The sequence below is a fragment of the Xenopus laevis genome, chromosome 9_10L (genome assembly GCF_017654675.1).
Source record: "Xenopus laevis strain J_2021 chromosome 9_10L, Xenopus_laevis_v10.1, whole genome shotgun sequence".
Lineage (NCBI taxonomy): Eukaryota > Metazoa > Chordata > Amphibia > Anura > Pipidae > Xenopus > Xenopus laevis.
In genome coordinates, this window is record NC_054387.1 from 35718041 (window position 1) to 35731054 (window position 13014).

General features: G+C 41.5%; 1 protein-coding gene across 1 annotated transcript; it reads right to left on the bottom strand.

Moving 5' to 3' along the window:
• Nucleotides 1–5704: 5704 nt before the first annotated feature.
• mmp9.2.L (matrix metallopeptidase 9 gene 2 L homeolog) lies at nucleotides 5705–12657 on the bottom strand. The gene is given in 13 exon segments (NM_001097836.1): nucleotides 5705–5847; nucleotides 6344–6447; nucleotides 7084–7234; nucleotides 7435–7574; nucleotides 7725–7911; nucleotides 8015–8170; nucleotides 8292–8465; nucleotides 8676–8849; nucleotides 8989–9162; nucleotides 10291–10419; nucleotides 10905–11053; nucleotides 11167–11399; nucleotides 12455–12657. Coding segments are annotated over 13 exon segments (2025 nt in total). The 5' UTR covers nucleotides 12596–12657; the 3' UTR covers nucleotides 5705–5734.
• Between the last annotated feature and the right edge of the window lie 357 nt (nucleotides 12658–13014).

A 13014-nucleotide genomic window follows, 5' to 3' on the forward strand; every position in this document is an offset into this window, starting at 1 on the left:
ATAAATGACGAACGAGTCTCCATGCAGGCCTGTCAATCTAACTCAATTTTAAGCTATTTCTTGCAACAGTGTTTAAAGATACTCTGAACAATCATTTAGTTATGGTGTTACTAAGTGGTTGAAACATAGTTACACAATATCTTGTTTTTATGAGTAGAATGGATACATTGTTTTAAATGGGATTGTCTATAGCTGCTATTTGTATATGTGCTTTGTAGTCCTTTGACTTGTCTGTATAGAATGAGCAATATTTAAATGGCGTTACGTCAGATTCAATGTGTCAAGTTTCCCGCCAAACTCTTGTATTTATTTGTGTATCTACCAACTTTTAGACACTTTGAGAAAGGCCTCGGAGGAGGCCGAAACGTTAGTCTCGCAATTAAAACTTTTTAGATTAATATAAATCCTGAGAGTGCGGATCTTTTTTGCTTGATATCAATTTGACTTTTTTGAAACTGCACCCAGGCAAGTTAAACTTTTATTTGTGAGTGCTGGCTACCCCGTGTACTATATTTATTTCAGTGTTCACAAAATGTACTGAGTATTCCTATATTGATCTAAATTGAACATCATCGTCCATTTAATTTTTTTTAACTTAACTAAAAAGTCGGGATGCCCCGAATCCACTATTTTGGATTCGGCCGAACCCCCAAATCCTTCACGAGAGATTCGGCTGAATACCGAACCAAATCCGAATCCTAATTTGCATATGAAAATTAGGGATGGGAACGGGAAACATTTTTTACTTTCTTGTTTTGTTCGGCCGAATCCGAATCCTGCTGAAAAAGGCCGAATCCCGGCCGAATCCCGAACCATATCCTGGATTAGGTACATCCCTACTAAAAAGAATGTTCTATTTTAAGCCTCACTTAGAATGCCATTGTTTCATGCTGGCTGACTCCAAGCTTCCTTATCACATCTCTGTGGGGGTTATTTATTGAAGTCCAAAAAAAAAATTTTTATTGGATCAAGCGAGTTTCCCTTGATCCAATAAAATGTAGCTTTTTAAATAATAAATAAGGTCAAATTGTAGATTCTAGTTTCAAATCCCTCGCGTGTTCATATTGTCTTTTAATTCACTTCAAGATAATAAGCAAAAACAGGGCTGGATTTACATAGCGGCCGCCCCTAGGCTCACTGCCGTTCGTCACCCCAGTCCCCTCCCCTTTTTCATTATTAGCACCAGAGCAATGGGGATTGGCACATAGGAAATTAAAAAGAATATTGTATTTCCTGTGCATCCCCAGTGTTTTTGAACCAATGTGGGTGTGGTTGGGCAGCATGCCGCCCCCTAAAATCCTGCCGCCCTAGGCCCGGGCCGTGGCGGCCTTTCCTCAATTCCGGGCCTGAGCAAAAAGACTTTGGGTCATTGAGTGGGCCATGATGTCATTAGGTTGTGTCCAAATGAATGGGGCCATAAAAGGTCCTCTCTGTAGGGAGAATAACTCCCAGGGGTCTTTCCTAGCCTGTGTTGGGAAGTAGCAATGCAAACAATATTACCCTGCAATACACATAATCCTGTAAAATGCTCAACAAAATAATAAACATTTTATAAACAAGGTGAAAAGATAATGGCCCAACATTGAACTGTAAAACACAGTTTAACCCAATAATGGTCAGATTTTTTTGGCCCCATATTTGGTCAGGGCCTCTCTAGCCCCCGAACAAGGTTCCAGACATATGAAATTAAAAACATTATAGCAAGGGCCGTATCAAGGACCTTTCTATAACTAGGCCACATGTTAGATTGTAGGTATATGTAGATAAGGAAAAGTATTGTTGCTTGTGCAGTTATTCCCCCCTGGCATGTGACTGAAACAAGGCTCTTGCAGTTACAAGATAATAATGAGGAAGACTCCGTATTCAACCGAAACCAAAGATGATGCATCCCTTGTCACTATTTATTGTATGTTTTTTAAACTCCATAAAGTACTTATGTGCTCTATAATATTAATTGCACAAATTCCAAACTATCTTACACTCAGTAGCACATTCTGTGTTCAGTAATCAGGTGGGAGAATGCACTATGATTCCCTCTTTGTGCTGAGGCCTCTCTCTCTATATCTCCAGGTACATTGGTCAGGGCACACAAATAAAGCCTGCATCCCTTGTGTCTCCATGGCAACCAGCAGAGAGGTTACATTGCATTATATTCCATCAGAGGAGAGAAAGGATCTATTATGGCGCAGAAAGCTAGTCATCAAGATTCTGTTGCCACTCTTTAATTTAATGCTTCTTTTAATACTCACTCCTTTTGTTTTCATTGCCCTTAATTTGCGTTTCATATCACCCTACTAATAATGCCTGTTATTACTCCATGTAACTCCTGTAGTTCTGTATGATGCTGTATTATAAATCCTTCAGGTACTTAATATAAACCCCCAAAACTCATTGGGGCTCATTTATTAACGCAGCGCAGCGCTAAAAAGAGCGCAGTGGCCTTACATTTGCCCAGCGCATGCGAGTATTTAATAATGTAGTGCACGATACCTTAACAGTGCAATTTGTGCGCTAATGTAGACACAGACAGGTGCGACGTGTATCAGCTGTCGCAGTGCTTATAATAAATTGTGCGCACAGGAAGATACCGCAAAGGTAAGGATTAGTTGTGCTCATGTATGAAGGCGCTGCTTTAATTAGTTGCGTCACATATTGCGCATATTGCGTTCACTTAGACGCATCTGCATTTGTTTCTGTGCTAATATTTGTTTGGTTGCAAAGGTGTTTAGCCTACCTGATACCCTTAAAGGAACCTTGGTCAATATAAACATGTTGGGTGGAAGGCGTGGTTAATATGCACTTTACAGGGGTTGTTCATCTTTGAGTTAACTTTGAGTTAACAAACATCCCCACCAACAGCAGCACCATTGTATTTGCCAGAACCCAGTTTAGCAGTGTGGCTCTGCACACATATATAAAATTCTCTTTTAAGCAACATGAAACGCAAAAATGTGAATATACTAGCGCAGCTGGGCAGGAATGCGCATTTTGAAGAGCGTTACTATTACGCCACGAAGAGGCAGTCGTAAAAATTGTGGTGCTGTTGCCCGGGTGCAGTTTTGCACATATACAAACGCAAATCTGCGACGGCCGCAGTGCAAGCACATTGTAGCCACGCCCACAGCCACGCCCCTAACAACCACGGCATCGTTTGCGACATAAATGCCCAATCTTTTGTGCAATGCGCATAAACAAAACCATCGCAAAAGCTCTGTGTTATGCGCAATATCACGCAAATATATTAGCGATCACGCTTGTGATGGCGCAGACAATCTTTTGCGTCCACTTATGCGCTGCGTTGCTTTAATAAATGAGCCCCATTGTATTGTTCTATACAAATAACCCTCCCTATAACACCACCTATTACTCCATATAACCCTCCCTATAACTCCTCTTATTGCTCAATATAACCCTCCCTATAACTCCTCCTTTTTCTCTATATAACCCTCCCTATAACTCCTCCTATTGCTCCTTATAACCCTCCCTATAACTCCTCCTATTGCTCCATATAACCCTCCCTATAACTCCTCTTATTGCTCAATATAACCCTCCCTATAACTCCTCCTATTACTCCATATAACTCCTCTTATTGCTCAATATAACCCCCCTATAACCCTCCCTATAACTCCTTCTATTACTCCATGTAGCCCTCCCTATAACTCCTCCTATTGCTCCATATAACCCTCCCTATAACTCCTCCTATTGCTCCATATAACCCTCCCTTGAACTCCTCCTATTGCTCCATATAACCCTCCCAATAACTCCTCCTATTACTCCATATAACCCTCCCTAGAACTCCTCCTATTACTCCATATAACCCTCCCTAGAACTCCTCCTATTGCTCCATATAACCCTCCCTATAACTCCTCCTATTGCTCCATATAACCATTCCTATAACTCCTCCTATTACTCCATATAACCCTCCCTAGAACTCCTCCTATTGCTCCATATAACCCTCCCTATAACTCCTCCTATTGCTCCATATAACCATTCCTATAACTCCTCCTATTACTCCATATAACCCTCCCTATAACTCCTCCTATTGCTCCATATAACCCTCCCTATAACTCCTCCTATTGCTCCATATAACCATTCCTATAACTCCTCCTATTACTCCATATAACCCTCCCTAGGACTCCTCTTATTGCTCCATATAACCCTCCCTATGACTCTTCCTATTGCTTTATAATAACTCCTCCAATTGCTTCATATAACCCTCCCTTGAACTCCTCCTATTGCTCCATATAACCCTCCCTAGGACTCCTCTTATTGCTCCATATAACCCTCCCTATGATTCTTCCTATTGCTTTATAACCCTCCCAATAACTCCTCATATTGCTCCATATAACCCTCCCTATAACTCCTCCAATTGCTTCATATAACCCTCCCTAAAACTCCTCCTATTGTTCCATATAACCCTCCCTATAACTCCTCCTATTGTTCCATACAACCCCTCCCTATAACTCCTCCTATTGCTCCATGTAACCCTCCCTAGAACTCATAATATTGTGTAATGTCTTTCGAAAATTCATTCATTGATCCATACAATCCCTACTGCAAATCCATCTCCTGCTCTGTATAACTCCTTCAGTTCTCCACACCAGCCCCCCCCCTCCATTCATAGAAGTCTCATGGCCTTGCCCGTTGGCCATTGTTTTGTTCATCCATAAAGAACACACCGCAAGTTTGTACATTGGAGAGAAATAATATTTATTAGAAAAGAAAATGATATATTATTGTAATCTCTATACAGAACCCTCCTTCTATCACTTCATGACTTCATCAAATTACACATTTCACACTTAATTCATAGTCTGCTCCAGGCAGACCAAAAAGTTACGAACACACATCCTACACTGTAGAGGTGTTTAAGACTGGCAGCCATCCATCCAGTGTGTAAGAACCATTCTTCTGTTCAGGCTAGGTACACACAGATGACTTTGTCTTGGAGCCATAATCATTGTGATAAACCCTTGCCAATAAGTACTTATAGGGCATAGAGGCAAACTGCTTGAGCATCTGTAAATAGTACTAACTGGTTCAGACAGGTACTGCTTCTAAAGATTATCACTATAAGGAATTTGTTTCTGCCTTTAGGCCTAAAAGTGGTACAGGGAAAATCAGTGGCTTAACACTGGGGACAAAAGAAAGCCCTGGAGATCCTATGAGTGTGGAGAGTCTTGAATGATGTGCAGTTTCAACATAGGATTGCAAAATATGTCACCCCCCCCCCCCAAAAAAACCTACAATTACTTTGGTATGGACCCTGTGAAATATAGTATTACATCATAACTGCAGCTGATTATATGCTGGACCATGACATCAGAAGTGATGTCACTGAGCTGTGATTGCAATAGCTTAATGGGCTGGGCATTGGCAACAATGTTAGTTTACTAAGCCTTCACTAAGGCAAACTAGAACACAATTGATGTGGATAGCTGCTAATACATTTGGAAGCTGCTCCATAGTGAAATGTTTTGGGACCTTGCATAGATATGGAGCCAGTAGAAATTAGATCACATAATACAAGAGTCCACCTGGCAGTTCCTTATCTGTATATAGTGAAAAAATTGATACCGTTAGCAACAGTTAACCAAATTTGTTTGGCACTCAAGGGTACAACAGCAACTAGTACAGTGTAAACCCCTTCAATTTCATATCATTAATAACCTGACCCTTTCCCCAAAGTAATGGTCACTGCCGTAGACACACCAACCCACTCTTCCTCAGCTATCTATTTTTGCTCTGGGCAGTGCAAGAGATCATATTTGACATAACCAACTCTGTCAACTTGCTTGCGTGATGTCATGCGCCAGAAGAAGCGATCCTGACAGAAGTAATATTTCCCTGCAGGAGACAAGAATTTAAGCTTGTAAACATATATGTGAATATGTATGACAATTACATAGAAAAAGAGAGAGAAAGAGATAGATAGACATTAAAACATACAGACACCTGCCAAGTTTAGTTGGGTGGTTGGTTAGGTGGTTGGTTGGGTGGGTGGGTGGCTAAGAAATTAGTACAGCACCCACTGTTTAGAATAAAACGGCCTTTATTGGACCAAGGGCATTACAGCAACGTTTCAGACCAACTGGTCTTTTATCAAGCTGTGGGTGGGTGGGTGGCTGGCAGGTTAGGTGGGTGTCTGGGTATTTTAGGAATATTTGGACGGTAGACAGATGAAGGTGACTAATAGATTTATTTACATACAGCTAAATTTAAATTTAACGAGTAGAATGGTACAATAAAAGACACATTTATACTGGTGATGCCCCTGTGCTAAAATACTTTCTACCAGACTATAAGCCCAATCCTGCAAGTCATCAGTCTCCCATATACCTACCTTGGTACAGGAAAACATCATGGGAGTCACTTGGAACACCAGCATAGTCTACATCTGTCAGTCGTGGGTATCCTTTGTCGATGGTCAATGTCTTTACATTAAGCCTAAAAAAGGAAGGAGACATATTGAGCCTGGAGATATGCCCATGAGATGTTTGCTAATCTCAACACTTAAAACAAAGTCTATTTAGCTTTGGTAACAGGTGGCCTTACATTTGCAGATTCTCTCTTTTGGAGAGGTCACCAAGCGACCTGCCCCAATATGCCTAACCTGAGTGGGAAATATTGGGCTGATCCGATCGTGGGCCCTAGGACCCAACAATTGGATCACTATGTCAGGAATGCAACAGGTGGTCAGTGTAAGGACCATATCAACGAACCGGTGCAGTCCTCGATCCGATGGGATTCTTAAACCTGCCCGTCGGAGGGCCCATGCAATGGCTAGTAAACTGCTGACTTGGTCTATCAGCAGATTTTTTTGGTCCATGTTTAGCCACCTCTAGTCCGACCCCAACTGCCATTTTATTCTAACCCAAGACAGATATGAAATGTTACCCATGTTATTTAATAGAGCTTTCTTCTCCAAATGTTCAGGCATTTGGATGAGCAGCATTTTTGACTCTCAGCACCTTTAGAAACATCATCAATTTCCTTTGATTTCTCATATTCATTATTTCTTAAATGAAGGCTTATCTCTCCCTCCGTGTTATTGTTCATTCAAGCCTGATGTAATCTCCTTACCTCCAGTATCGCTCCCCGTTGAATAACAGGGCCTTTCCATTATCACGAGCAAAAGATCCCATGATGCCCTCCACATCCTTGCTCAGACCCAACTTCTCAATGCTGCGTGGACCTAAGACACTCTTCCCTGTATACTGCCAGAACTTGCGCCCTGCAAAAAGGCAATATTGACTGAGTAAACTAAAAGCAAAGTTTAATGAAGTGCCACTGCTTTTCTCCCTACTTGGTCTTTTTGCAAATAAAATACACTAATAATATTGTTTTTCCATAGTAGAATTACTTTTCCTCTTTGGCATATATTTTCTCACATTTCAACCTCTGCTTGAATTAATTGATGGATTCCTATAGTACCTGAGAAGAAAAACATGTTCTTGCTGGTGGGGTCCTGGAATGCAGTGTCAATTTTAGAGGGAAGGGCTGGCCATGTGTCCGAGATTTTGCGAGGAGACTGTGGCGCATTCTTATTTTTGGAGGTCACAGTCCAGAACAACCTTTGATAGAAATATAAATTGATGTGATGTCATGTAAATAGCCCTGTTACATACACAAATGTAATCTGGTACTTATTTACTCTTTTATGTATGTTCTTAAACTTCTTGTAGCTCTATCATTTTCCATCAACTCCTCCTGTTTTTACTTACCCGTCTTTGAAAAAGTGCAGAGCTCCTTGTAGCTCTGCAATGGCGTCAAACATTTTCACTTTACAAGCATCTAGGGCAGGGTTCACGGATGGTGTCAGTGGGGTGGTAGTAGTGGTCCTGGTGGATGGGGTGGTGGTTGGTATTGGCTTGTCGGTGGGTTTTGGTGGAGCGGGATGTGGCCCAGACCCTATAAATAGTTTCAGATGTTATCCTTATTTGAAATGACCACTATTAATGATGACATAAAAAAAAACCACGGACAGTGTGCGGAAGAACATAAATTGTTATACCATATAAATATTGGATCCCATTCACATCGTCTTCATGAAGCTCGAAATCTTTCACATAGCTGTACATGGGGTACATAAGAGCATCTTTCACATCACTGTGCTCCAGACCAAGCGAATGGCCAAACTCATGGGCTGCCACCAGGAAAAGACTGTACCCTAAACAAACAGGAGCAATATCACACACAGAAGCAGGAATACAATGGATGGTCCAGTTGAGCCAGCTGAACCAGTAACACTAAGTATTATCAGGGTTTTTCCTGTAAATGATAGTACGAACCTTGATCAGGACAGAAGCCCCACTTCTTGTCTTGGTCATAGCTGGAAGTTGTAGCACACCACAACTTCCTGTCACCGCGCCCCTCACTAGTGCAGGAATTGTATCTCTTCCCCAGGAATGTGAATGGAAAGACGCAAGGATCTCCCTGGGAGTTTCCGCCAATCACAGATGTATCTGCAATAGAGTCATGCGACTGAACATCTATCTACTATGATAAAATAATAATCAGGGATCATGCATAATCCCTCAGCATAAATCTGTGTGATAAATTTCCTTCATCTTTGAATATCTTGACTCTAAAACCCCCACGTTGTCTGGTACTTTACAACATATCCCCTTATATCAATGCTAGATCCAACATGAAATATAGAAGGTGAGCTATACCTCGGTTAGGGCAAAATCCATATTTATGGTCTTGGTCATAGTTGGCAGTGGTGCTGCACCATCGGTATCCATCTTGACGCCCATCCTTGGTACAGCCCTTATACGACACTCCATCAAAGATGAAAGGAAAGACACAAGGCTCACCGTTGCTGTTGCCTCCATACGTGTAGAGCACTATGGAGAGTGTGAATAATTTTAGTATACATATTTGCATCAACATCCCCTAGTTATTATACCCCTGCAGTAAATGCAAGAAATTAGTGTCTTGAGTAATTTTGTTACATTGTTACTCTCTGGGTATATGGATACTTACACTCGCTGGGGCAGAATCCATATTTTTTATCCTGATCAAAGTCTGGGGTGGTGCTACACCAAGGCAGCCCATCTGAGCGTCCATCACTTGTACAGGAGTTGTAAGACTGGCCATCGAATACAAATGGAAAGTGACATGCGGCCCCTTCGGCATTCCCAAATCGAGTCTTTACCACTGAAGAGCAAGGAGAAAGTAGGGTTTAAAGCCAGAGGCAAAATAAAGGTTAAGATGAATCGGTATGAGATCAGTTCTCCTTTAAGGCTTGGTTTGAGGGACATAAAATGCTTCCCTGCACTCAGCAGGGCCCCATAGTAGAGAAGGGAATTATGGGATTCATTAGTTATTATATAGGGATTTCTTTTAAACCAAGAGGCCCTGTCTGGTGAGCTGGTCTGGTCTTTCTATCACTGGCCCTTTGGAGTCCTCTGCATGTGACAAATAACAATATGGCCAGTGAATAAATAAGCACTAGACACTTTTTTTTAAGAGTATGCAATTTTCAAATCTTTTTCAGATATGAATATACAAATTAGGGGTTGGTTTCATTTGTCCTTATAGTTTAAGATTTAGTATTTAGCCAAATCCAGCATTAATTAATTTGGTGCATTCCTACTAAATATATTCATAGTACAATTCTGTCTGCTCTGTAAGGTAAATGTTCTACTTTCAAGTCCTAAAATCACCCACCCCCCACTAAAGGCATGAAAAAGTTGGGTGTGAGGTAGTTGGTCTGAGAGTTGTGGCCTTGGTCAGTCTAGGGCAGTGGGGTTTTGGTTTTTTGAGGTGCAATAATTGATCTGGGCCCTTTCCTTAGCTTATAATAAGGCTTCAGATTTCGGAGAACATTGCTTTAACAGCAATTCAGCCATAGCTCCATGAATATCTAGCACAGCAAATTAGTGTTTACCCCAATTCATACACTAACTGACCTTCAGGATGGGCTTCATGGTATATTTAGAAAAAAGTGTGCTCTCCCCAAATCTCCGCTTAATTGGCCTTTAAGCTAAGCCACTCCACCAGACAGTGCTCTGTGCCCCCCTAGAAGGGCAAGTCCCAAAGTTTGAGAGCAACAGGTCCAGGGGCAAAGTATTCAGGTTAGGCCTCCAAATGATACTGTGTTGCTAGGCTACACGTGATTCACTCTCAGATGATATCTGCATGTCTTATACAACCATTGCCACTTACTCATAACAGCTTTATTTTTAGCAACTTCAGATGACTTCTCACCCATGTAACATTAGCATTGACACTTTTTGTTTTGTACTACATTTCTTCCTCCCCTGTATTGTCTGTAGTACATACCAATTCCAGTACCAAGTGTCCAGAACTCATCATCATCAAAGTGAGCATCGCCTTGCATTCCAGGGCCTGGTGGATATGCATGAGCCAAGAGGCCATCCTTTCCATCGAAGGGGTAAGGATCCCCATGGTCTGCAAGAGAAATTGGTGTATGGATCTGTGACTACGGCTTCTGATATCACCACATGGCACGTAGGGATATTAGAAGGCACTGAGGATCTTTTTCACTATGTAAACGCAAAACAAAATAATATGAGTTATAACTAGAATCAAGGAACTCTAAACATCAGTCGTGTATTATAGGCTGAATTCAGGAATTCTGGTCTGCCAGTGGACCAATCTGTTCAGCGGAATGAAATGTGTGTGTTTGGAAATGCTGTTTGTGAAAATGAAAACTGCCCTCTCTTATGGAAAACCCTGCTGGGAATAAAACACAAATCTGAGTGAATTCCCACAATATATACGATATTTACTGCATTGTATTGTAATACTACAATAATCATTACATTTCTACCATTGTTTTTCATATATATTAATATATATTATTTAAGGAATTCAATTATTTGATCATGTGACTCTGTATGATGTCATAAGAGGAGAAATGAATTTAAGCTCACTCTCAGTTCCAAACATAATGTTGATATCGGGTTCCCCACTGTATATACGAGTGAAGGTCAGAGGTGTGACATCACTCCAGACTTTGAATGCGCGGGCGAAGGCATCATCGATCACATCGGGGTCCAGGTCAGGGGAGTAGTTTAGGATACTGTGAGAGAGAAGAATCATTAGCCATAGACTCTCCCACAAAAATAGCTTATTAATAGGCTAAGGCACAAGCTGAAAAACTATGGGTTGTTGGGTATGGCACAAGCTCCTCACCGATATGTGAGATCATTGTGATCCCACTTTAATTCCCCCTCAAACGTGTTGTAATTGCCAATATCTGGTACTGCACATCGAGGGGTTTTCATGGCATCCAATGTTTCAGCATCCAGGTTTCCAGTAACCTTTAGTCCCAGCTTACTTTGCATTTGGCTGAGAGCTTTTTTTAAGGAGACATGATGGTTTGAGCCCTGCTGGAGGGGCAGATACCCAAACTTCACCAGATACCACTGCAAGAAACACAGAGCTGGTTATTAAGAAAACAAGTGGAGATCTGAGAAATGAAGGTATGTGGGGCAGAAGAGGTAAGGTCAGCTTAAGAAGGTCAGAAGATAAGGACCTAGGAGAAGACATGGGCAATTGGAGTAAATGAACAGATACTTGAATAAGTGAGGGATACATGCACTTTGAGTAATGGAATGACACAGGCACTCAGAATAAAGGAAAGACATGGACACTCAAAATAAAGGAAGGACACGGGCACTCGTGTTAAGGAAAGACATGGACACTCCGAGTAAGTGAAGGATCAGGTACTGAAAGTAGTTGTAGGACATGGGCACTCAGATATGAAGAAACTGATACATATGGTAAGGCTAGAATATAGATACTCAAGTAACAGGATGTAAGGCAAGGATATACTAAGGGTAACTTGAAGTACAGATACAGGGTAAGAGTCAGAGTAAGAGAAAGTCAAGATTTACAAGGTAAGACAAGGACAAATATACTCAAGGTTACAGCAGGTAACAGAGACATAGTATAAGGCACAGATATATTCAGGATAACAGGAGGTACGCAAGGCAAATACACAGATACCTGTGCTAACATGTTGGGCCAGATATACAGAGTCTGGTAAGAATATAGCAAGGAGGTAAAAGACACATAAGGTTAGAGACACATAGGATGAAGAGGTCACGCATTCACAGGTTAATGCAACAAGGAGTTCTATAACAGGGTTGGGAGTAATAAATACACAGCAAAAGATATACACAGATATACCTAGGATAAAATAAGAATTTAGGTACAGGAGGTGACATGTCCAGGGTAAAGAAGACATAAAGAACACTCAGGGTAACAAGACACAGTTTAAAGCAAGGACATAACAGACACAAAGTACTAAAGGGACATAGATACTCAGGGTAAGACAGAAATTTATATACACTCGGAGTAACAGGTAATAATTCAAATGGAAAGGGCACAGATACTCAGGATAACCGATGGTAACAGATACACAGAGTAACAAGAATAATAATGAGCGGGGTTCAGGGGACACAGAGTCAAATCTTACCTCCGCCACCTCCACACTAGTCATGTTTTTACGGATTTCCCCTGGAAATGTAATTGACACAGGGGTCTTGCTGGCTGTGGGAGCAGAGTGACCCCACGCACAAAGTATAGAAACTAGGACAAAAACACACAGCCCACCCATAATGACACCTAGGAATGCTCTGCCTTTTACTCTTCTTGTCTCCCTATAGGTGCCTCCTGTCTGCCTTCTCCTTGTTTCTCCCCAGTATATATATACACCTCGGTGACTGATTCACCAGAGCTTCAAACCACAGGATTGTAACTCATGGCCTGGGGAGGGGAGGAAGTGTCACACAAAAACTAAGTGGGAGGAAAACAAGGAGCCGTGAGTATCACAAAGATTAAAAATAAAAACTACACATATTGCATCACTGTTGTGTAAATAGAGTGGTCACATCCTGCTCTGCACAGCAGCCATAATAAAGCCAATCTCCAGTCACATAATGACAATCCCTCACTAGTTCAGTTACATCTAGAGGGACATGGGTAACCCTTCCCTGCCCAAATGTATCCCCATTGGAGCATTCCATGGTTCAATGG